Source organism: Sarcophilus harrisii, chromosome 5 (assembly GCF_902635505.1).
Source record: "Sarcophilus harrisii chromosome 5, mSarHar1.11, whole genome shotgun sequence".
NCBI classification, from domain to species: domain Eukaryota; kingdom Metazoa; phylum Chordata; class Mammalia; order Dasyuromorphia; family Dasyuridae; genus Sarcophilus; species Sarcophilus harrisii.
Window position 1 is genome coordinate 204,572,011 of NC_045430.1, and position 25,725 is coordinate 204,597,735.

Here is a 25,725-nt window from a genome sequence, read left to right on the forward strand (position 1 = left end):
CTCTTCTTCTCTGCCTTCTGTTTTCCATGGTTTTCTTCAAGTTTCAATTAATGTTTCACCTTCTATAAGAAGCCTTTCACAATCATCCTTAATTTTAGTGCGTTCCATTGAAACCTAGTCCAAATTATCTTGTTTAGAACTTCATTGTAGTTATTTGTATAGTTTTCCCATTATACAATGAACTCCTTAAAAGCAAAAATATAAATAGATATAGATATGGATATTGATATATGTCTTTGTATCTCTGGTGCTCAGAACAGTAACTGGCACATATATACTTAATAAATGCTTATTGACTGGCTGATTAATTTCATTTGCATGTGGCTGCATATTCCCTATGAAACTCAATAACATTCCATAAAAAGAAAAAGGATTCATATGGACAAAAATATTTATGGCAACTCTTTCTGTGATGGCAAAGAATTGGAAATTAAGAGAATGCTCATCATTTGAGGAATGACTGAACAAGTTGTGGTTTATGTTTTTGATGGAATATTATTGTGCAATAAGAAATAATAAGTAGGATGCTCTTAGAAAAACCTGGAAAATTATATGAAGTGATGCAAAGTGAAATGAGAAGAATCAGGAGAATGTTGTACAGAATGACAGCAATATAGTATGATAAATAATATTGGAGAGAATGTGAGAAATGAGGACATTAATGTTCTATTGGTGGAGCTGTGAATTGATCCAACCATGCTGGAGAGCAATTTGGAATTGTGTTGAAAAAGCTTGAACTCTGTGCATATCCTTTGATCTAATAATACCACTGCTAGGTCTGTATCCCAAAGAGATTTTTTAAAGGAAAAAAGGACCTATATGTACAAAAATATTTATAAAAACTTCTTTTATGGCAGCAAAGAAATGAAAATTGAAGAGATACTCATCAATTGAGGAATGGCTTAGTAAATTGTGGTATAATTGTGAAGGAATACTGTTTTATTATTAGAAACAATGAGAAGGATGCTTTCAGAAAAACCTAGAAAAACTTACATGAAATGATGCATAGTGAAGTGAGCAGAACTAGGAGAACATTGTAGACAGCAACAGTAATATTTTATGATGAATAATCATGAATGGCTTAGCTACTCTCAGCAATATAGTGGTCCAAGACAATTCTTAAGGAACATGATGAAAACTACTATCCATATTCAAAGAGAGTCTGAATGCAGAATGAAGAATATTTGCTTTACTTTCTTATTTTCCTTGGGTTTTTGCCTGTATTTACTTGCACAGTATAAGGTATATGGAAATATGTTTTGCATGACTACTCATATATAATATATATCAAATTGCTTTCTTTTTCTGAGAGAGGGGGATAAGTAATGAGAGAATTTGGATCTCAGAATTTGAAAAAAAATAAGTTTTTACATGTAATTGGAAAAAGTAAAATTCTTTAAAAAGAAAATTAATTCCAGTTGGACCCAGGCTGAATTTTTCAATAATCTTTTTCTAGTATAGGATGTGAAATCTGTCATATTATTACTTGCAGTCCAAATAGTAAAATGCCATTGTCCTCTGAGGGATGGCTTGTTGTCATGCGAATTGTGTGGAATTGAAATGCCACAGGACAGTAGATTGGATTGGTTAGAAATGGATGATTGTTTAAAAAAAGAATAGTTTGGTTCCATTCTCTTCTTCCCCTCCTTCCTATTCCCTCCCATGGGCAGGCCATCTGTTTGACACTCTCTGTCCTTAGTTAAGGGCAAGAAAATGAGAAATTGCCAGCCATCCCCATTGTGACTGGCAAGGCCATGCCCTTTACTGTCATTGCAGGTTCTGCTTTCCTAATATCACTCCTTCTGTAAGCATTGTACCTTTCAAATCTTCCTCTATCCTGCAGCTTAATTCTAGTGCTGCATCTTGAGAAGGTTTGCAAAATCCTAAAAAGAACATTGAGTTCAATCTTCCAATTCTGTTAGATTTAATTTTCTATTCCTTAATTGCCTGACACTGTCTAAATAATATCAAAACAGCTACCCAATAAAATGGGAAAATGCTTTTATTATTTGGTTTATCTTAATGAGTTATTTTAATACCTCAAAGATTCATCTCCAATGCCTAAGAATTCTTCATTGAAATAAAATTTAAATCACCTTCCCAAAAGAATTACAGTTGATACAACTCCCTTTAATTGTATTTGTTTTATATGGACTTGGATTTCAGTAGCATAGGATTCCTAGTTAGTTATCTCTCTGTGTAAATCTGTAACCATATTGCAATTTATAGTCTTAAAGAATTACTGGGGAACAGGGAGAGGAGCCAGTATGTGTCTGAAATAGGATATGAAATATGGAATAGGACATGTTGCCCTGAGTTCTTGGTCAGCCTTGTATTTAGTTTATACTGACTTCTCACTGTATTCCAAAGTGATAGAAAAGAAATAAGCAAATGACTCCAAATACTAGCTTTTTCACTATGTACCCCAAACACATTGCTGTCTGAGATAACACAGATATAGAAAAGATGAATCATCATGGATGGAGTTCTCTATTGGGCTTTGAATTCTGCCTTATTCTCTGACCTATAACTTGACACCAAGTAATACATATTAAGCCTTTTGAGACCCCTAAAAACTACACAAGGATAAAAGGTTCTTTCCTTTCTCTGTTCTTATTTCTTCTTTCCTTTCTCTATTTTCCTCTTTCTTTCCTCCCTTCCCTCTCTTTCTTTTCTTTCTTTCTTACCTTAAGGTCTATTCACTTTTTCCGCCCTTTTCTTCCCTGTTTCATTTCCCTTTTTATTTTCTTCTCTCATCCTCAGCCCATATATTTAACCAATTGCCAAATCTTGTTTCACCCTGTGGAACATCCTTCTACTTCTCTCTACCCAGATGGTCATTGTCTTTTCTTCACGTACTTATCACTCCTTTTCTACGCTATTGTCATAGACTCCTAATTGGTTTCCTTGCTTCAAACTTTTTACCTTCTTCAGTCCTTCCCTTACATAGATGCCACACTGGTTTTCTTAAAGTGCAACTTTAACCGTTCCAAACCAATACTCAATAAATATAAACTCCAATATTGTTAATTAAAATCTGGCCTCTTCCCAATTTTTCCCCTTCATTACATACTATCCCTCGTCACACTCCAATTACTATAGCTTACTTAATCCTCTCCATCTTCTAGCTCTATACCCTGGATATTCACCATTCAGGGAATGAAGTATCTTCATCATTTCTCATAATTTAAAGTTTTAAAGACTGTCTCAGCTAAAGTGTCATCTTTCACTTTAAAACTTTCCTAATGGCTTCAGTTTATGAGTATTTTTCCCAGCCTAAATTTCCTTGTACTTTGCAGCTATTTTATGTAGTCCTACATAGGTGCATGTTGTCTTTCCCACTGAAATATAAACTCCTTGAGGGTTGGTATTCTTTCATTTATCTCTTTGTATTATAAGCTCCTATTACCTAGCATATACTAAGCACTTCATAACTTGCTTATTGATTGATTTTTTTCCCTTTATTTTCTTTGTTCTCCACTTACTTCTTTATAATAATATTCCTAACTAAAATGAAGCATTGGATATTTTGCTCTAAGTACAGTTAGGTTGTGTTCTACATACACGTTTTTCCCATATGAATCAGAATTCACAGTCCTGCTAAGTTCTATGAAGCACTAGATTTGACAAACAGTATGAAGGAAAATCCAGTGAGAGACATGAAGTTAGGGCAAGATAAGATGCATTAAACATTTAACTGAGAGGATGGGATATGAATGTGTTATTTCCAATAAGCCGCCGTTATAAATGTCTGAATTATATATCATAACTGTGGAAAATAAAAATACATAATGGAGTCATTCTAGAAATCAGCTCATAGAGCAGTGTGGCATCTTTGAGTGATTTTAATCTCTAGTTTCTTGCAGCTTACATGTACAAGTGGCATATAATGTGGAGAACTGCATCACAAATCACTAAGTTAATAATCTTCCAGGGAAGCTGCATTTTGTAGTTAAAACATCAAGCTCGAAATAAGCTTGGGCCACTGTGGTTTCCCCGAGCATAGAGACTTGGCCAAATAAAAATGTCCATGTTATATCACAAGTTTTTTGTCTTTGTTTTTGTTTTAGCTCCCATTGCTATGTACTTTGACTGCCTACTAACTAGCTATTTATACTAAATAACTAGCTAATAATGCTATTAAAGCTAAACTTTACCCAAGAAAGAGTGAACAGGACTTTTGTTGGAGCAGTGGAGTAAATTATCTATCTGGATTGAAGGTGAGGGGGTAGAGCAAATACCTGCTGAAACTATGGACAAAGACATTATCCAAAAACTGAGTGCTCATAAAGAGACCCAAAATATTAATCAGAAACAATCCGGTTCAATGATCAATTTATTTTGTAAGCATTTATTAAGCACTTAGTGTGTGTCAGATCTTCTACAAAGCTAGGAGATGCAAAGAAAAGAAAACAAAATTAAAAACACAAAGAATCAATTTACATTTGAGTTTACATTTGAATGAGAGAAATATCCTGTAAGTAAATAGGTATGTAAAAGAAGCACAGGGAATAGAAACAGCGGTTTTAGAGGAGAAGATTCAAGTAACTGCCAGGAGCGAGTTGGGAAGGTGAGAATACCTTCCTGCTGAAGGTGACATTTGAGCTGAATGATGAAGAATGCCACGAATGCTAAAAGGAAGAGAAGGAGGGAGAAATATCCTTGCCTTTGCCAATACAGTATTCTGTGGCAGGTAAGTATAGCACTGAGATAGAACTTCCTACAGTGAGACTTCCTTTGCTTGGGGAGTCTCTACATAGAAGCTGACATAAGATTAAATCTTATTTGCACTAACCTGGGCAAAAATTCTTGTAACTAGCTTGAAAAGATCGAGCTTTGGACTTGACTCATGAGTGTTCCTGGCTTCCCAAGTAGGATTTATAGGATTCTCAGGTTCTTCCGTGGATATCATATCAGATTCACTTAGGTTTTCAATAATTTCAACTTCTGCAGATTGAGTTAATCTTTAAGTTTGTCATTTCAAACATCTAATTTGTGTTCCCACATTGCACAGATTTACTTGTGCTTTGTAGAATAAAATTTCCCTAATAAAAATAGTATGCAATAACGCCTGTCTATGTGCATGTAAAATTACCCTGGTGTTTAAATGTGAGAACATTTTCAAAAGAAAATCTGATGTATCTACACCTAAGGAATAGGAATATGATAGATACAAAGCCAGAATCATTTTATCATAAGCAATATGAGTTTACTGAAAACTGTTTGTTTTTTATTCATTTGATTGATTCATTCTTTTATTCATTCAACAAATATTACTTCTGTGCCAGCTATGGACAAGGAATTATTGAGATGCAAAATTATACATTAAGTCCTTCCCCCTAGGAGCCTATAATATAATGTGGATTGAGAGGCAAGACAGATACAACTAAAAAGACTAGACAGTATATGTCAAATGTGATGTAATTGGTATAATCAATAGGAACTATAGGAATTGAGAGCAGAGAGAGATGAGGGAGAAGTGATGGATGAAAGGAAGGAGGGGAAGAAGAAAGAAAGGAAAGGGGGAGGGAGAGGAGAGAGAAGGAAGGAGGGAAAGATTGAATCTTGACTGGGATTATTAAAGATGTAAAGGTATCAGAGGTACCTCCTTCAAGGAGGTAAACTATTTTAAGAGAAATTTAAAAGGTGGAGAAGATGTTGAAATCTGTAGATAGGAAATAGAAGGGGGTGAGTGAGGTCAGCTCAGTGAGGAAAAATACCTCATCATACCACAGGGAAAGTAAGAGTATAATGAGATGCACAAAAACAGTTCTGAGGAGATACTCTACCCCTTCTACCTACAAAATAAAATACACAAGAAATCACATGATGATAAGTTGGAACCAAATTACAAAGAGAGCCTTAAATGTCAATGTAAAGAATTTGCCCTTTGTTTTCTAGGCAAGAAAGTCAGAACATGAGTACAGCATAGCTTCAGCAAGATAAATTGATTTTAGAATATAGTATGAATTATAGAGAAGAGAGAATGAAGTCCACAAGGCCTGATAAAAAGCTGAGGTAGTAAACATAGCATAAAACAGAGTTAGGGTAAGAAATCTCTCACATACTGAATACTGTCCCACCTGTGCTTTGTTCTTCCTCTGACTCTGCTCAACTTTTTCTTGATAATTTGAGTGCAAATTTATTTAACCTTTTCTCAAGGTTGTTCTTATGTATCTTGCTATATCCTTCCTATATTATTTAGGTACCCTAATTGGGGAGATGTTGGCTGTTCTCATAAGTCAAAGGTCTCTGTAGTATGATCAGGCACCCATATTCTCCTCCTGTGGGATTTCAAAATGGACACAGAACCTTTTACTCTATTGTAGCAGAAGATGAGGAGAGCATGATATTGATCTAAGAGAGGAAATTCAGTGACTTGAAGTTTTTCTAAGATTCTCAAAATACTCGGAGTGATGAAGAAGAAACATGAGAGATTGTAATGGGCTGAAGCTCGAGTTGATGCACTGAGGTCCCAAGCACATGAGGCTAAATAGTAATTGGACCATACCCTATTAATAGATATGCTTGGAGAAAGAATGGCCCCCGTCCATTCTTTGTGCAAGTCCTGATGTGTTGTATAGGAAATGACAATTTTGGTGGGTGGAGGCAGAGGGGTGGAGAGAGGAGCAGAGAGAGAAGGCTGGCTGGCTTCTGGTCTGGCTGGCTACTTGACTCAGCTGCACACATTGCTATCGCGATCCCCCTTTCACCTCTGATCCCCGTTCACCTCCAATCCTTCTTCACCTCTACTGAGAATAAAGATTGAAGATTTTCCCTTAACCTGAATTCCTGACTCCGGCCAATTTTAAAATGCATGGTCATCACAAGAGATTATTGTATCTGAAATATATATATTTGTGATATGATATCTGAGTATGATGAGATATTTGATTATCACATTGATGATATCTAAAATATATTATAAACTATTTTCTGGTGAATCAACCCCCTCTTCAAGGAGGATGCTGAGCACAGTCACCACATATAGAATGATGCCTTTTCTATGGTGTGGCACACAAGAAATGTTCTCATAAGTAATACTCATCAAACTACCCCAACCCTACTTCTGTACTCTATCCTAAGGGTCAAAGACTTGCGTCCATTTCTCTTTCCATCAGTAAGTCACTTTTTGATGACAAGCAATAGGGCTATAGCAGATCTCACATCTGCTATCAATAGTAATTCCCTTTCCTTTCCCACAAATCTCCCTGTTAAATCTGACTCCTGAAGACCAACATTGTAGCCTATTTAGTAGTCATACATTTCACCTGCTCCCCATGGTTCTCCCAGCTACCATACTTCATTGTGAGTATATGCTAAGGTGAAAGGATAAAGTAGCAAAGATCAAATTCTTTCCTGAAAGATTTTGTTTAGGATTCAGGGGAGGGGAAAGAGACTTCAGAAACCAGGAGTACCTGAGGAGGAACAATTCAGAAGTTCTTTTGGTTTAGGTAGTCATGAATGTGTATACTTTTGCTCTCAAATTCTACCTCTAGCTTTTGAATTCCAGAAACTATTGACTTTATGAGAATGGTTGCTTCTTTTCATTCAATGGTATTCTCCTTTGTTGTTTGCAGGAGTTGGTGGGAAGTAATCCTCCACAAAGGAACTGGAAAGGAATAGCGATTGCTTTGCTTGTTATTCTGGTGATCTGCTCCCTGATTGTCACCTCTGTTATTCTTCTCACACCAGGTATTTATAACATTTTATTCTGGGGAAGGCCAGCTAGTGTTAACGGTGAAATGCAACAAGATGTTAAGATTCTTTCCAAAGAATTTTCTCTTATATAATTTATTTTCCCCAGGTGATCCATCTGATAGCATTTACTGGGGAAATAGTTTGAGATAAGTTTTCTGTGGGAAAAGAGGTTCGTCTACCTTTTTCTGAATTTGGAGAATATTACTTTATTTATTGGTTAAGTGGGAAATAGCTGGAGTACAGAGACTGTTTCTAAATTTACTAGGTAGGTGCTATGTGATCTCCCTTTTATGCCAGTTGAGGAAATTAATGATAGTGATATAATACTGATAGTAACCTTGTACAGTTCAATACTCTCTTGTTGATAAATTGACTGAAAATTGAGTTACAGTTAATATATATGATATATGTACATGTGCATGCTATACACATATATCTAAGTTCATGCACATATATATCCATATATGTGCATATACACGTGTCTATATGTGTACATATGCACACAAATCCATGCACGTATGCACATAATACATGCAGGAATGCATATACATGGACATGTTTATTGCATTGTGCATATATACAGGCACATGTGCATGCACTGGATTGCACATGCATACAATCCAACATGCATAAACATATATACATGTGTGTATGTATACAGCCATACACATATGTATATATGGAATGTTTCTATATACACACTTCCATACACACATATAATGTGTGTATATATGCATGTGCATGTATATAAAGGAATACAAAAGCACAGATATATATCTCTTTAAAATTTGCCACTTTAGTAAACAAGCATTATTTATATTCTTATCACTTTGGTATATTCCAACAACTCTGTGAAATAGATACCTTATTTTTTTGGTGCTTGCTAACGACTCTGTGAAATGGGTACATATTGTAAATGAGGAAACTGAGTTTCAAGGAGATAAAACAACTTATTCATGGTCACACAGCTAGTAAAAATCAGAATTAGGATTAGACTCCAGGTCTTCCTAATCCCTCATTCCAGCATTCTATACAATCTTCACGCTCTGTGTTCTATCCACTGTCCCACTTAGCTGCTGCTGGCACATAGTAAGTGCATAATAAAGGCTTGTTAACTGGCTGAGAATAAATATAGATATGTGTACAATCTGATCCTTGCCCTCCTGGAGCTTAATCTGATTAAGGCACTGAAACATATAGCTAGATAGCTATAATACTTGGCAATTTAGAATAAGCACTACATGTGTGCTATAGATGATAAGTGCTGTAGGACTTCAGATGAAACCTTCTGGCTGGAATTAATGAGGGAAAGCCCTCTGGGGAAAATGGTGTTTCAATGGGACTCTAAAGAATGAGTGAAAATTTAGTAGACAAAGAGATGGAGGGGAAGGAGAGAATTCTTGGGGGAAATGGTATTTGTGCTAGGTCTTGAAGGATGGAATAGGGAAAGGTAGGGGGAAGGGAGATGTAAAAGGGTCGTGAATTAATAATTTCAGTGGTGATGGCAGGAATTCATATTTTTATAGTACATCACCAATTTACAAAGCTCTTTTCTCATAAGAAATCTGTGAGGTATCTTGTGTGAGTATTTTTATTTCCATTTTACAGATAAGCTTCAGAGAATTTAGATGATTTGTTCAAGGTTATTAAATATTGGAGTTAGAATTCAACCCCAGTGTTCCACCAGGTATCTAATTCCAAGTCCAATGTTACTTCTACTTTAAGCACAATCTGCTATATCTCCAAGGAATACAATTCATGTCTCAAAAACAGTGTAGCAATGAAACTTGTGATAACTTTGTGTTAATCCACTTTAATCAAATTTATTAATTGCCTATTTGTTCATAGTTGTGCTACACTGGCAGATTGAAAGGATGCAGGGTTAGGGAGTAGATTCAGGATCAGAAATATCTGGGTTTAAGTCTCACCTTTGATTCATAGGGACTGTGTGATATTGGTCAAGTCACTTGACCACTTAATGTTCTAGGCCATCGGTGTCCAGTTCCTTTACAAATGAGGACCACTAATCTATGAGTCACAAAGTCACTTAATTTTAGAATGTAATTTTATCTATATTTTGTTATAATTTTAATTTATTTTGTTAAATATGTTGCAATTATATTTTAATCTGGTTCAGGCTATACTTGGGAGTGGTGCAGGCAGTATCTGGGCCATCTTGGTGGTGTGTTAGATACAGCGCCAGATCTAGAATCAGAAATTCATAAGTTCAGATATGGTCTCAATCACTTACCACCTGTGTCACTAATGTCTCTTTACCTCAGTTTCCTGGTCTGTAAAATGGTGATAATAACAGCAGCTTTTAATGTTATGAGGATAAAACTAAGGATTATTTATATAGTATTTTGCTGTTATATAGATTAATGCTTCAGATGATGATGATGATGATAAAAGGTAATGAGACATAAATGCTTTTGCTTCTTACTCCCAAAGAGCTTATATTCTTATTTTTGCTTATTCAAACAAAACATAAGCTTCTTGAAGCAAAGCTGGTGCAAAATGATTTTGATTTCAAGTATAAATTGGTTCTAACTTCATACCACTTAACATTAAACAATTCACATGACCCTTTCAGTTTTAGATACAAGTGTCAGATACTAATGATTGAAAGAAATAAATGAGATAATAATTGGAAAGTGCTTAGCTATTTAAATGTTAGCTATTCTTATTGTTATTATTATTTTTATATGGCTTGCTGGCCATATGTTTGACTCCTTTTGCCTATTATTTTCTAAAACTAATTTGCAGAGAAAGTGCTAATTTGAATTGTTAGATAGAGTTTTTCTCTCCACCAAGAGTTCTCTATCCCAATTAAATCCAAGTTGCAGTTTATATGGCCATTTATCCCAGAATTTAGACTCTCTCTCCATACTTTGGTGGATCAGTAATCTTAATTATCTGTGGATTATCTCTAACAGTGCTGTTGCAGTTCATTGGTACCTCCCCATCTTGTGTGGCTCTTGTCCATATCTTCCCATCAGTATTCTATAGGGTCCTTTTTCCCTGGTCCCACCTGGGGCTTTCTTCCAGATGGTTTCATATTGGATGGACAGCAATGGGACAGACAAGCAGCATTATCAATTATCACTCTGCCACTGGCCCATCCCTGTTTTTCTACTCATATACTTCTGTGTTGACATCTTTTATAAAGACATCAACCTTAAGGGTATCCAAATCCATGCCAAACAATGAGAGGGAATATAAATATCAATGAAAGATGACCTATAGAATTCTCAAGTCTTTTGTGATAAGCAAAACTGTCTTCATTAGAAAGATATTCTGAACTTTAAAGATATAGTTAATTTGGTCTTTTGGAATGCACTCATTATTCTATGTAGAAACTAATGAACTGAGGGGAAGTTAATAGAATTATTGATGCCAGTGAGTTGAAAGGGACCTTGGAAGTCACTTAGTCTAACCTTTATACTTTACAGGTGAGGAAACAGAAATAGTAGGTAGGTTAAAGGATTTAATGCAGACTCAAAGAGCTAATTTTTAGCAAAGCTAAAACTAGAACTAAAGACTTTTGAATCCCAATTTTTCTTGTCTTCTTATTCCTAGGTCTTCCATTAAGCCATGCTGACTTGGAAAATTCTCCTTTTCTAAAGTGTTTTAAAATTAGGTAGGAAGGAGCAGCCTGAGATGGTTGAATTAGATACTTCTCAGGCAAAATCAATGTGGGATCTATGCTCAAGAGGAGGAAAAGATTCATTTAAACAAATGTTAGCTTTGGATAAAAGGCTATTTGGTGTCAGATTTCTGTATAGATTTCAATTTGTTTGTTTTTTTAAATAGAATTGAGCAGTGGTGTTAGCATCAGTACATATTGGCTACAGTAGATCCTATCTCTACCCCAAATGTTTCTAAAGGGGTGATTTTAATCCTATTTATTTTACTTATGCCTTACTTGGTATCTAGACTTGGAATCATGTTTATATGCAAGAAGATCTTTATTTGATATTTGATCTTTCCCTTGTTATCTTTTGGCTTACCTTTCTTTCATAGACCAGTAAGATTCTCTCTTATGTATATTTATTCTTCCATGGATATAGGAGCTTTGCTCTCACTAAGAATCACAAGGGATCTTACAAATGCTAGTTTAGAGTACAGTAGAACATTTGCCAGGAGCATTTTGGAGACACAGATATCCAATAACAATAAGGTTGTGCAGCTGAGGTCTCGACTGGATCATTTACGAAGTAAGAACCTAGCCCTGGGAAAAATTTTCATCTCTTTGCCAAGGAAAGCACAGGACGGTGTCAAAGAGAATTTCACCCTCTCCTTTACACTTCTTGAGGTTTCAGGTCAGTTCCCACACAAGTGCAATATTTAATACTGAATATAAGTGCTTCCAATTCAATTTTTACACAGAATAGGTCCCAGACTTATCCCATCCACTTTAAGTAAGAGAAATACCATCTATTCAACCAGTTCACATGGTAAACACTGATAACCTATTTATCAAGGGTAGCAACAGCAAGCTACAGACATCTACTGGTGGTGGTGTTCCAGTGTTCAAATGGGTTTCAGCAAAGATTTAGAGAAATGAAATGTTCTTTCTCCCCATCCTAAATAAACCTCTGTGAATTCAAAGGAAGCATTAGGAGTTATAGTGACAGCAGCAGCAGCTAGTATTTAGATGATTATGGTTTGAAAACCATTTTACCTGCACTCTCTCATTTAATACTCAATAAGGCGAAAATACAGGGGTAAATGAATGAAAGTCAAGTAGATGAAGAAAGCATCTTCTCTGTATTTGTGCACTACATATACACTTGGATAGGCAACTTGGGGGAAGCAGAATGGAAAGAGTGTTAGATGAAAAGTGAAAGAACCTGAGATAAAATCTGATTCTTCTACTAATTATTATCTGTGTCATCTCATTCAAATTGTTTCAGTGCCCTTGGCTTCAATTTTCTTGTCTGAAAAAGGAGAGGTTTAAACTGTACTTACCTCTATGGACTCATTCTGTTCCAAATCTGTTCCAAATCTCTGTGTTCAAAAACATCTTTGAGTTAGACCTCTGTGTGTGTGTGTGTGTGTGTGTGTGTGTATCTTGGAAAAGCACAGTAGCTGTAAAGTAAGCCAGGTAGATAATGGAAAAGAAGATGGAAAGCAAGTTTAATCATTTTTGGTAAATTGTTCAGTGTTTTCAATGATCCCAAGTTTATCTATGCTGCAGAAAACTATCTTTTTCATATTAGTATTCCACTAGTAATGATATATGGCTGCAAGTCATGGAACAATATGATATCACAAGAATCCAATTCACAGGTAGCTCAGATAATGAAAGAAAAGCACTTAGTAATGTTTATAGACTATAAAATATTACTAACAATAACTTCTTCTAAACAGAAAGCATCAAAAACATTCTCAAGATCAAGGATGACTGGAAAACCCAGTTTAATGTTACCTAGCAAAAGTGATGGATAATTGAACAGTCTGAGTGTTGTGCTGTCACTTTCAAAATATTTTTTAATCCAAAGAGAAACCCAGAACACATTGGGTAAGTCCTTTAAGAAAAATTATGCAAGAATAAGCAGAAGGATCATACAGGAAGGCATAGTTTGGTCAGTAGAGGCATTGTCAGCACTGTTCAAAGTATTGCTGCATCAGAGTATTGAAAGCAGGAATGTAGAGTGGGTATTTTTTTCAACTCAGCATTTGACTTCATTTATAAAGCTTTCTCAGTGCTTTTGTCTTCTGAGCCTCGGTGTCTTACTGGATTGAGGGTTTTTATCTACAGTTGCTGAGTTAGGTATATAATGATGATATTCTAGGTATCATTTCCCTTCTTTACTCTCAAAAATGCAGGCACAGTTTGTTTTTTTCACTTTTATAGACTTTTTGGGAGGGAGATGCAAAGTCATTCTCCAATATCTCCTGAACCCCAATTAACACATCTATATTGGAAAGTTGAAACATACAAAATCTAAGAATTATAATTTTTCAAGAGTTGCAGTAAATCCCAGAATTCCAACTTTTTTTCTGAACATGAACCCTCTTCTGCAGAGCCTCCAACATATTGTTAGTTGGCCCTTCTTTGAAGAATTCCAATGAAGAGCATTATTACTTCTGAAAACAGTTCACTCCATTTAAACCTTCCAAAAATTAACCTCTCTCTAACATCCTCCCATAAGTCCTCTGAAAATAAGCAACTCTAGTCCCTTTTCCATATGAGGGATCATAATTTTATCTTTCCTCAGTCTTTTCTCAGTTAATCACCCCTAATACCTTTAACTGATATTTTTACCAGATGATATTGAGAATACTTGTTAATACCAATTATATGACACTCAAAGATGTGCAAAGCATTTTATGCATATTATTTCATTTGGTTCTCACAATAATCCACACTTCTTTGAGGTAAATTCTATTATAATTCCCACTTTGTAGATGTGGAAACAGGTTGAGAGAGTTTAAGTGATTTATCCTGGGTCAGAAAGCTCATAATTGTCAGAATCAGAATTTGAATTCAGATCTTTCTGACTCCAAGTTCAGTCCCCTGTCCACTGCATCAAATAACTGTTTCTTTTCTCTGGTCACCCTCCACCTTATAAATAGTCTTCCTAAAAATTAAAGCCAAAGTTCTGGGTGCAGTCTAATAATGAGAAAGGACAACAGGATGATCACCTTCCTCATCTGGGACAATATAATTCTGTTAAAACAGCCTGCTTTGCTTTAACAAGCAAGTTTAACAAGCCTCATTGACTTGCCATGTCAAATAATTTCCCTATGTCCTAAATCTAAGGTGATCACAGAAAAAAAAAAAAAAACCCTCTTTGATATGAGACCAAAATGAAGTCTTAACACTTTCCTGTAATAATGTGTATAATGTGTATGTTAATATCCCATAAAATTCTGTGATTGCATATAACTGAATTCTAGACTTTTGTATCCTGATACTCTTAGAGATCCACACCAATATTCTTTTATTTGCATCTTCTATGTGTGTATTCTTACAATATGAGCTAAGTCTTGAGTTGCCCATTGTTAATTGTGTCAGAAATTCTTGAAACAACTTCCCTTATGTATTTTTACTTAGACAACAAGGTGAAGATCTATCTATCTTTTTCTCTGAACTCTTTTGCTTTGGAGTATTTCACAAACATTTTCCTCTGCAAAATGAACCAGAAATCTTTGTTCTGAATTTTATGTCTTGATTTTTCCAACACCAAATGCTAAGTGTTCCACTCAGCCTTACTTCCATCTTGCATGCTTAATAGTGACGTTTATTTGCATATTTGCACCACAACACATTCAGTAGTTGTCAATCATGATAATATAGGTTAGCTCGATTTTAAGAAACTATTTGAATAGTTTCTCATTCTTTCTTTTAAAATAGATAAAGAAGTATATGTTAGTTCACCTAGATAAATTTAAAAGCAGTTAAATGGCTAGACTAAAAGTGAAGTTATTAATAATTTATTGTCATTGAAAGGAAGTGCCCAATGGCACATCCTAGGGCTCTCAGCTTGGTTTTGGGTTATTTTAACATGTTTATCAATGATCTATATAAAAGAATAAATGTTTTGCTTCTCAGAATTGCTGAAGATAGAAAGTTGGAAAGAATATCTAAAACATTGTGAACATCAGTATTCAAAAAAGATCTAAACAGATGAGTACATTAGACTGAAACCAGTGCAAAAAATTTAATCAGGGTACATACAAATGCTTATACTTGGGTTAAAAAATGAATTTCACAAATGTAAAATGAGGGAAGTGTGATTGACAATTCATCTCAAAATTAGGGTTTAATATAAGCTTAATATGAATGCACAAAGTGAAATGAAATCCAAGAAATCTAACAAAACTTTAGATTGAAGAGAGATGACGACCTTTACTATACTCTGACTTGATCAGAAAATATCAACGATATTTTGTACTGCTTTGACTATCATGTAATTAATTGAAGAGCAACAAAAGAAGTATCCAGAAGGAAGTCAACAAAATGGTGGAAGTCTTTAAGATGGAGTAAAACAGTTGAAGGAACCATACTTGTATACAATCTGATGAAAGAATGAGTTGGGGATAGGAGAGCAGAGGTTTGGTATCTGTCATCTAATTTTTGAAGGGTAGTAGAATGTTTAGTAATGAGAGATAATTTGATCATGTCTTTGGAGTAGACTTAGAACCACTAGATGGAGTTTAGGAGGCACCTCCTACCTCTTGAAACATCTTGTTATATTTTGGAATAGCTTTAGATTTTGTTATTAATTTAGCTAAAATCTGCCACTCTGAAAATTCAACTTAACAAATATTATGTAGTGTTTTGAATCTAATAGGCCTTTAATAAATTCATGCTGAATTGAATTAAAGTTATTAAGAAAATGGGATTTCTTGATGCAAGTAAAATATCTTAATAATTAGAGCTGTCCGAAAATGGCATGGGTTACCTCAAGAGGTAGGAGGCTCTCTCACATTGGAGGTCTTCAAGCAAAGGCTTAATAATTGTTTGTCAAATATGATGCTATGGAGAGACTTACACGAACTGATGCTGAGTGAAATGAGCAGGACCAGGAGATCATTATATACTTCAACAACAATACTAGATGATGACCAGTTCTGATGGATCAGGCCATCCTCAGCAACGAGATCAACCAAATCATTTTTAATGGAGCAGTAATGAACTGAACTAGCTATGCCCAGAAAAAGAACTCTGGGAGATGACTAAAAACCATTACATTGAATTCCCAATCCCTATATTTATGCACACATGCATTTTTGATTTCCTTCACAAGCTAATTGTACAATAATTCAGAGTCTGATTCTTTTTGTACAGCAAAATAATGTTTTGGTCATGTATACTTATTGTGTATCTAAGTTATATTTTAATATATTTAACATCTACTGGTCATCCTGCCATTTAGGGGAGGGGGTGGGGGGGGTAAGAGGTGAAAAATTGGAACAAGAGGTTTGGCAATTGTTAATCCTGTAAAGTTACCCATGTATATATCCTGTAAATAAAAGGCTATTAAATAAAAAATAAAAAAAAAAAACAAATATGATGCTAGATGTAGAAGAAGAATTTTTGCAGTTACAAGTTAAATAAGATATCCCTTTCGAGTTGGAGAATGAATGATTCTAATTCAACGTACCATGGACATAGCCAAGGTTTTTTTAAAGACATAACAAATTGTCTTAATAAATATTGCCTTAAATATATTTAACTTCCAAACTTATTTCTATATTGTTGTTTTAATAATTATCTTTTATGTCTGGTTATTCATTATAATTATATAGCTAACCTGTTTCGTTTCCCCATTCTTTACATTTAGCAAAAAATATTCTCTTTCCTTAGTAGCTACAGTCACCTATGTGTATTTTTCAATAAAGTCCATTCTGTTTATATTGTTTGTGTAGCTATAAAATAGTATTTCTGTGGTTATCTTCCTGTGCAATATTTATTCTTGTTCTGTTTCCCTTCATTTTTTTATTCCAGGTTTTTTTTTTTTTTTTTTTTTTTTTTTTGCTTTTTAGGTCCCTTGTTTAAGCTCCCAACCATATACATAGCCAACAGTGATATAGGAATAAACAGCATTCTTTAGAAAAATCATTCCCAAAACACATAATAGAATGGAAGATAAGAAAGTTTTCCTCATTGGGAAGGAGAAAACCTAAGTAGCTCCTTTCCCAGAAACAGAAGCAGTGGTGAAAACAAATGACATTGGCTGTTTATTCCCTGCCACAAATAACTCAATACAATTATACCAGCTTATCACTTTATAGTCAAAAAAGCAATGATTAAGCTTCCAAATTAATTTCCTACTGAGTTTCCAGGGATCAAGAAATGTAGAGAAATAGGGGATGTGAATGGTTTGGAATTTGAGATTTAAATAGCCTAAAGGTCAAATCACAAGAAATTGTGGTTTTCAAGAACAGTAATTAAAAAATACTATGTACTTTGTTATCTTTTATATATTAGATCTGAAGAACTATAAGTATTCCAAATAGGCTTCCTAATAACAGATTTTGGGATTACTCTCCTGGAGGTTCATTCCTGAAATAATCTTCCCCCTGCTATTTTTATATCATGTGGAGATTTACCACCTTTCTTTTCCTGAGGAATATTTCATCTAAAATTGTCAAAACCAGTATGTTTCTTTATAATGGATGTTTATTATATTAGGAAAGTCATGAGTCATATTTATGACTGAAACTTTTTTCCTTTATTTCAAGTTTTTTTTTTCTCAATTGTATTTTATTTTTCCAAATACATGTAAAAAGAGTTGTCGATATTTGTTTTTGTAAGATTTTGTATTCCAATTTTTTTCTCTCTTCTTGTCTTACCTCACCCAAGGTAACAAGCAATTTTATATAGATTATACATGTCCAGGACTTTAAACATATTTCCATATTTGTCATGTTGTGCAAGAAAAATCAAGCCAAAAGGGAAAAAAAGAGAAATAAAAAGCAAACAAAACAAAAATGTGTAAATATTATGCTTTTCTTTGATCCAGATTCAGTCTCCTTAGTTCTCCCTCTGAATGCGAATGGCATTTTCCATACCAAGTCTATCAGAATTGCCTGAGTCAAATTCTTGATTGAATTATTCCTTTTCTGGTTTATGCATGTTATACCTCATATTTGACTGCCTGTCCTAGTGGACCTGTCAATATACTTCTATAAGTTTATTATCTGGGACCCCCATGTACTTGAACTATTCCTTACTTCTGATATATAAAGTAGAACACTGTCTGCCAATCTGTCACCATATGACTAGGGTGACTACTATCATCAATTCCTTGATGACATTGTCTACTCCTTTTCTTTGCTGAAGTTTCTCTCTGGTTATATGTTGAAACCTGCTTCTACTCATCCTATCCCTTTCACGCACCAAATGTATGATATTCACATTTACTTCTTCATAGGCTTTTGGATTCCATATATCTCTAGAGTATGCTATTATTTGACATTGATAGGATGTTGGTATTTAAAAAGTGGACCATTACTTTCTTGGGCAATATGAACCCATGAAAGGAATTTAGCAGTTTCATAAAGACAATCTAGTCTAGATTACTTTTATTCCATCTACTTTTATTTAATTTTGGAAACAACTTTTTGCCCATCTGTACTGACTGTCACAGATAAACACACTCATGGATCAATTCTACTGATTATCCATCCAATGGCATGTTGAAATATGTATAACAGACATTTTTAATCATCTTGGTCTTTCCTTTGTGAATGATCCAACAAGACTTTACTGCAAGTTCAAAAATCTTTTGCAGAGGATTTTATTTGCTCTGGGGTTTGCTGCATGGTGCTACTGCATCATGTCATCCAAAAATAAGATCATATGGAAGATTTCATAATCTTCAGGGAATCCTTCTTGAGCTTGGACTTTGTGCTGGCATAATTCCTCATGAATTTCTTTCTCCCCAGTGAATGTCTATCTTCAAATATCTTGCTAATTAATATTTTATTATTCTATCCTTTCAAAAGCTTTTTTTTTTATGGGGTGGAGTCAAGATGGCAGAGAGAACTCAGGAAGTTGCCTGAGCTTTCCCCAGTTTCCCTCAGAAAAAACATTAAATTAAGGCTCTAAAAGAATTCTGAAGTGACAGAATCCACAAAAAGGTGGAGTGAAACAATTTTTAAGTTTGAAAGTATAACTTAGACCTTCCTATATTTCTTCTAAGTTATCTTTCTCACATGACTAAAAGAGGAGTGCAGTACAGTAAGTAGTAATCCAAGCAAGGCAGCAGGAAACTCTCACCATTAGCACAGATCAATAACCACGGCCCTGTGGGTCTAGCTCACCAGGCCAGTGACACAGCAGTCTGGTTGTGAGGCCTTCAGTGCTAATGCAGCAGGGAAACTACCAGCCCTGGAATCTGGCACAACATGCATGACTAGGATGGACCACCTTAGCACAGTGAGCAAGATGCCACTGAGGCCCTGTAACATAAAGCCAGTGGACAGGCCCCTAGTCTAGAGATCAAGAAACTTGGAATAGCGATCCTGTGCCCCAGGAATAGAGCTCATTTTTTTAATAAAATGAACAAAACAAACAAAAACCATATAAAGCTACTCTGGTGACAGGAAAGATAAAAACACAAACTCAGTAAAGGAGAAAAATGTCAAACCTATATGTGAAAACTCAAAGGGAACAATGAATTGGTCTCAAACCTAAAAAAGGTCTCTTAGAACTCAAAAAGGATTTTTAAAGTCAAGTAAGAGAGGTAGAAAAAATTGAGAAAAGAAATGAGAGCTAGAGAAGAGAATTATGAAAAAGAACCAACAGCTTGGAAAGGGAAGCATAAAAATTAACTGGAAAAATAACTCCTTAAAAAGTGTATTTGGCCAATTGGAAAAGGAGATATCAAAACTAACTGAAAAAATTTTCCTAAAAATAGAATTGTGAAATCGAAGTTAATGACTCTTTAAGACTTCTAATAATCAGTCAAACAAAAATTTTAAAAATGAAAAAAGTAGAAGAAAATATAAAATACCTCATTGGAAAAACAATTGAACTAGAAAATATATGCAGGAGAGATAATTTAATAATTATTCAACTGGCTGAAAGCCATAATCAAAAAAGTATCTGGACAGTATCTTTTGAGAAATTATCAAGGAAAATTGCCTAATATTCCAGAACCAGAGGATAAAATAATCTTTGAAAAAGTCCACTAATTATCACCTGAAAGATTTCCCAAAATAAAACAAGGAAAAGAATATTGTAGCCAAATTCCAAATCTATTAAGTCAAGTAGAAAATATTGCAAGCAGCAATCTCAAAGAGAGACAATCAGGATTACACAGGATTTAGTAGCTTCTGCATAAAAGGATCAGAGAGGTTGGAATATATTTTGGAAGACAAAAGAGTTTAGGTTATAATCAAAAATGAGCTATCCAGAAAAGCTAAGTATGATCTTTCAGGGAAAAGGATGAGCATTCAATGAAATAGGGGACTTTCAAACTTTCCAAATAAAAAGACCAGAGCTGAACAGAAAATTTGGTCTTTGAATAAAAGACTCAAGGGAAGCATAAAAAGGTAAATAGGAAAGGAAAAAACAACCCCACAGTATTCAATAAAGTTAAACTGTTTTCATTCCTACATGGAAAGATGATACTTGTAACACTTAAACACGCATATCTTTTAGGGCAGTCAGACAAAGTACATTTAGTGGGTATGGTATGAATTGATTTGATATAATGATAATAACAAGGGGTAGAAAGGTATTATGCTTAGAGAAGAGGGTGGGGGAGGCAGGATGGGGTAAGTTCTATGACATGAAAAGATATGAAAGATCTATTATAGTAGAGGAAAAGAAGGGAGAGATTGAGAATTATTTGGACCTTAATCTCATAGAATTGGTTCAAAGAGAGTATGACATGCATGCTCAGTAAGTACAGAAATCTATGTTACCTGATAAAGAAGTATGAGAGGAAAGGGAAAGAAAACAAAAAGGAACTAATAAAAGAAGGGGCAGAAGGGATAATAGAAGTAGAAGGGGAAAGAAGTAAGAAAAGGGAATGATAGACTAATAGAAAGTAGGGAAGAAGTAGTAGGGGAAAGGAGAAAGAAAAGAGGGACTAGTAGAGGGGAAGGCACAGGAGAGAGGCAGTGATCAGGTAAAACAATGGTGAGGAAGGATAAGGTGAAAGGAGAGATATACAAGTATAAAAGGGGGGAAGTATGAAAAGAAACAAACAGTAATCATAATTGTGAATGAGGTAGACTTCTATAAAACAAAGTGATTATCAGAGTGGATTATAAACCAGAATCAAATATGCTGTATACAAGAAATACACTTGAAGAAAGGAAACACATACAGAGTAAAGGTAAAAGTCAGGAGTCAGATATATTCTGTTTCAGCTCAAGGGGAAAAAAGCAGGGGTAGCAATCTTGATCTCAGAATAAAGCAAAAGCAAAAACAGACCTAATTAAAAGAGACAAAGAAGGAAATTACATCTTACTAAAAAGTATCATAGACAATAAAATAATAGCAATACTAAACATCAATGCAACAAGTGGTACAACATCCATATTCTTAGAGAAGAAGTTCAATGAGTAGCAGGAAGAAATAGTCCTAGTAGAGAAATGCAATCTCCCCTTCTCAGAACTAGATCAATCTAACTACAAAATTAATGAAAAAGAAATTAAGGAGGTGAATAGAATTTTAGAAAAGTTAGATAGTATATCTCTGGAGAAAATTGAATGGGGATAGAAAGGAATATATGTTTTTCTCAGCAGTACATGGCATCTACACCAAAAAATGATCATGAATTATAGATTAAAACCTCACAATCAAATGCAGAAAAGCAGAAATATTAAATACACACCTTTCAAATCCAGATGCAATAAAAATTGTATATAATAGAGACCCATGGGAACGTAGATCAAAAATAAATTGTAAACTAAATAATCTAATCTTAAAAGAATGAGTAGTTTATAGAACAAATCATAGAAACAATGAGTAATTTCAACAAAAGAATGACAATAATTGGGCAAAAACCCAAAATTTATGGGATGCAGCCAAAGTAGTACTCAGGGGAAATTTTGTAGCTCTAAATGCTTCTGTGAATAAAATAAGAAAAGAGCAGATCAATGAATTGGGCATGCAATTAAAAAATCTAAAAAAAGAACAAATAATCCTCCTCCCACTTAAATATCAAATTAGAAATTCTGAAAATCAAAGGAGAGAATAATTGAAATAACAAAATTATTGAACTAATAAATGAAACCAACAGATTTTATTAAAAAATAAAACTAGAATGCAATTTGATTTTTTAACAGCTTTTTATATGCATGGTTAATTTTTACAGCATTGTCCCTTGCACTCACTTCTGTTCCAACCTTTCCCTTCCCTCCCTCCACCTCCTCCCTTAGATGACAGGCAGTCTCATACATGTTAAACATATTAAAGTATATCTTAGATACAATATATGTGTGCAGATCCATACAGTTTTCTTGTTGCACGAGAAAAATTGGATTCAGAAGGTAAAAATAACCTGGGAAGAAAAACAAAAATGCAAGTATTCCACATTCATTTTCTAGTGTTCCTTCTCTGGGTGTAGATGATTCTGTTCATCATTGATCAATTGGAACTGAGGCAGATCTTCTCTTCGTCGAAGATATCCACTTTCATCAGAATACATCCTCATACAGTATTGTTGTTAAAGTGTATAATAATCTCCTGGTTCTGCTCATTTCACTTAGCATCATTTCATGTAAGTCTCTCCAAGCCTCTCTGTATTCATCCTGCTGGTCATTTCTTACAGAACAATAATATTCCATAAGATTCATATACCACAATTTACCCAACCATTCTCCAATTGATGGGTATCCATTCAATTTCCAGTTTCTAACCACTACAAAAAGGACTGCCACAAACATTTTAATGCAATTTGTTTTTGAAAAAGAATTAAGAAAACCAAATTACCAGTATCAAAAATGAAAAAAAGACATATTTAGGAGTTATTTTGCCCAACTGTATGTAAATAAATCTGACAATCTCAATGAAGTGGACAAATATACACAAGAATATGAATTGCTTAGGTTGACAGAAGAATAAATAAAATATTTTAATAATCCCTTTGTAGGGGAGGAGTTGAACAAGACATCAATGAACTCCTTAAGAAAAAATCTTCAGGACCAGATGAATTTACAAATGAATTCTACCAAGCATTTAAAGAACAATTAAGTCCAATAGTATATAAACTATTTGGAAAAATGGCAAGAGGGGAGTTCTACCAAATTCCTTTTATAATAAAAATATGATGCAAAGAGATTACTTAATTTATTATGAGAATAATACATTATTACTAGGTAAGATTTATGCCATGAATACAGGATCAGTTCAGTGTTGGGAAAACTAACAACATAATTGTCAAGATCAGTAACAAAAATAACAGAAGTCATATAATTATCTGAACAGATACAGAAAAAAAATCTTTTGACAAAGTACAGCACCCATTCCTATTAAAAAATCCTAGAAACTGTAGGAATAAATTAGTTTTCATTAAAATGATAAATATTATCTATCTAAAATAATCAGCAAGCATTATCTGTAATAGGGATAAGTTAGAAGCATTTCCAAGATCAGGGTTGAAAAAAAGATGCCCAATATAACCAATATTGTTTAATATTGTACTAGAAATGTTAATTTTAGCAATAAGAGTAGAAAAAAATTGAAGGAATCAGACTGCAGTAAGGACACAAAACTGTCACTATAGATGTTATAATGATATATTTAGAGAATCCTAGAGACTCAATTAAAAAGCTATTTGAAATAATCAATAACTTTAGCAAAGTTACAAGACATAAACACAAATCATCGATGTTTGTACATATTGTCAACTAAGCCCAGTAAGAAAAAATAGAGAAATTCCATTTAAAATAACTGTAGACAATATAAACTATTTGGGTGGTGTAGTTTCCAAGACAAACCCAGGAGCTGTGTATGTACAGGTCACAAAATACAAAGCAAGATCTAAATACCTGGAAAATATTAATTGCTCATGGATAGGACAAGCTAATGATTAATTATACCTAACTGAATTTAATTGATAATGATTCACTACCATAGAAAACAAACTGCCAAAAATTTGTAGAGCTAGAAAAAAAGAATGTCAAATTCATCTGGAAGAACAAAATGTCAAAAATATCAATGGAATTAATGGGGGAAAAAATGAAAAGGAAGATGACCTAGCACTAATAGATGCAAAATTACATTATCAATCAGCTATCATCAACACTATGTGTTACCCGCTATGAAATAGAATGGTGGATCAGTTGAATAGATTTGGAACACAAGATAACAGTTGTAAATGACTCATTATTTGACAAAAACTGCTGAGAAAACTGGAAAATAATATGGCAGAAACTAGGCATAGACTAATGTCTCACATCCTATACCAAGACAAGATTTAAATAGAAACATGATTTAGACACAAAGGATGATACTATAAGCAAATTAGGAGAGGAAGGGATAGTTTACCTGTCAGATCTATGGAGAAGGAAAGAATTTATGATCAAATATGAAATCGAGAACATTATAAATGCAAAGTGGATAATTTTGATTACATTAAATTTTTAAAAATTGCACAAACAAAATCATGTCCAGCATTAGAACAAAAAGCAGAAAGATGAAAAAAATTATAGCAAACGTTTCTGATACATACTTCATTTCTCAAATATGTACAAAATGAATTAAATTTGTAAGAATACAAGTCATTTCCCAAATGATAAATGGTCAAAGGATATGAACAGGCAGCTTTCAAATGAAGAAATAAAACTTATCTATAGTCATATGAAAAAATGTCCTAAATCACTCTTGATTAGAGAAATGCAAATTAAAATAACTTCTGAAGTAACCCATAACATCTGTCAGTTTGGCTAATATGATAGAAAAGGAAAATTATTAATGTCAGGGTTGTGAAAAAAGTGGTACACTAATGTAACTGATACCACAGTTCAATGCAGTTTGGAACTATCTAGCAATACTAGTGCTTGATCTGTATCCCCAAAAAAATCATACAAAAGAAAAAGGACTATTTTTGAATTGACAAATAATTGGAAGTTTACAAAATGCCTGTCATTTGTGAAATGGCTGAACAAGTTGTGGTATATGGATGTAATGAAATAATATTGTGCTGTCAGAAATGAACATGTTTCAGAACAATGTAACCTGATGCTTAGTGAAGTGAGCAGAACCAGGAGAATATGGTATACAGTAATGACACCTTATTCACATTCAACTGTGATTGACAGTTTTTAGTAATACAATGATCCAAACAATTCTAAAAGAACTCTTAATGGAAAATGCTATGCACATTCAGAGAAAGAGCTGATGGAATCTGAATGCAGATTGAAAAATACTGTTTTCACTGGGAAATGAATACAAACTGTTTTCATTTTTGTTTTTCTTCCAGGGTTATTTTTACCTTCTGAATCCAATTCTTCCTCTGCAACAAGAGAAGTGTTTGGTTCTGCACACATATATTGTATCTAGGATATACTATGACATATTTAACATGTATAGGACTGCTTGCCATCTGG

General features: G+C 34.1%; 1 protein-coding gene across 5 annotated transcripts in view; it reads left to right on the top strand.

Moving 5' to 3' along the window:
• DPP6 (dipeptidyl peptidase like 6) overlaps positions 1-25,725 on the top strand; it is a 1,318,691-nt gene that overhangs the window by 749,062 nt on the left and 543,904 nt on the right. For all 5 annotated transcript variants that reach the window (XM_031941254.1, XM_031941257.1, XM_031941253.1 and 2 more), the window contains exon 2: positions 7,581-7,695. In XM_031941254.1, coding sequence (XP_031797114.1) covers positions 7,581-7,695 — 115 coding nt within the window. The remainder of the gene's footprint in view (positions 1-7,580; positions 7,696-25,725) is intronic.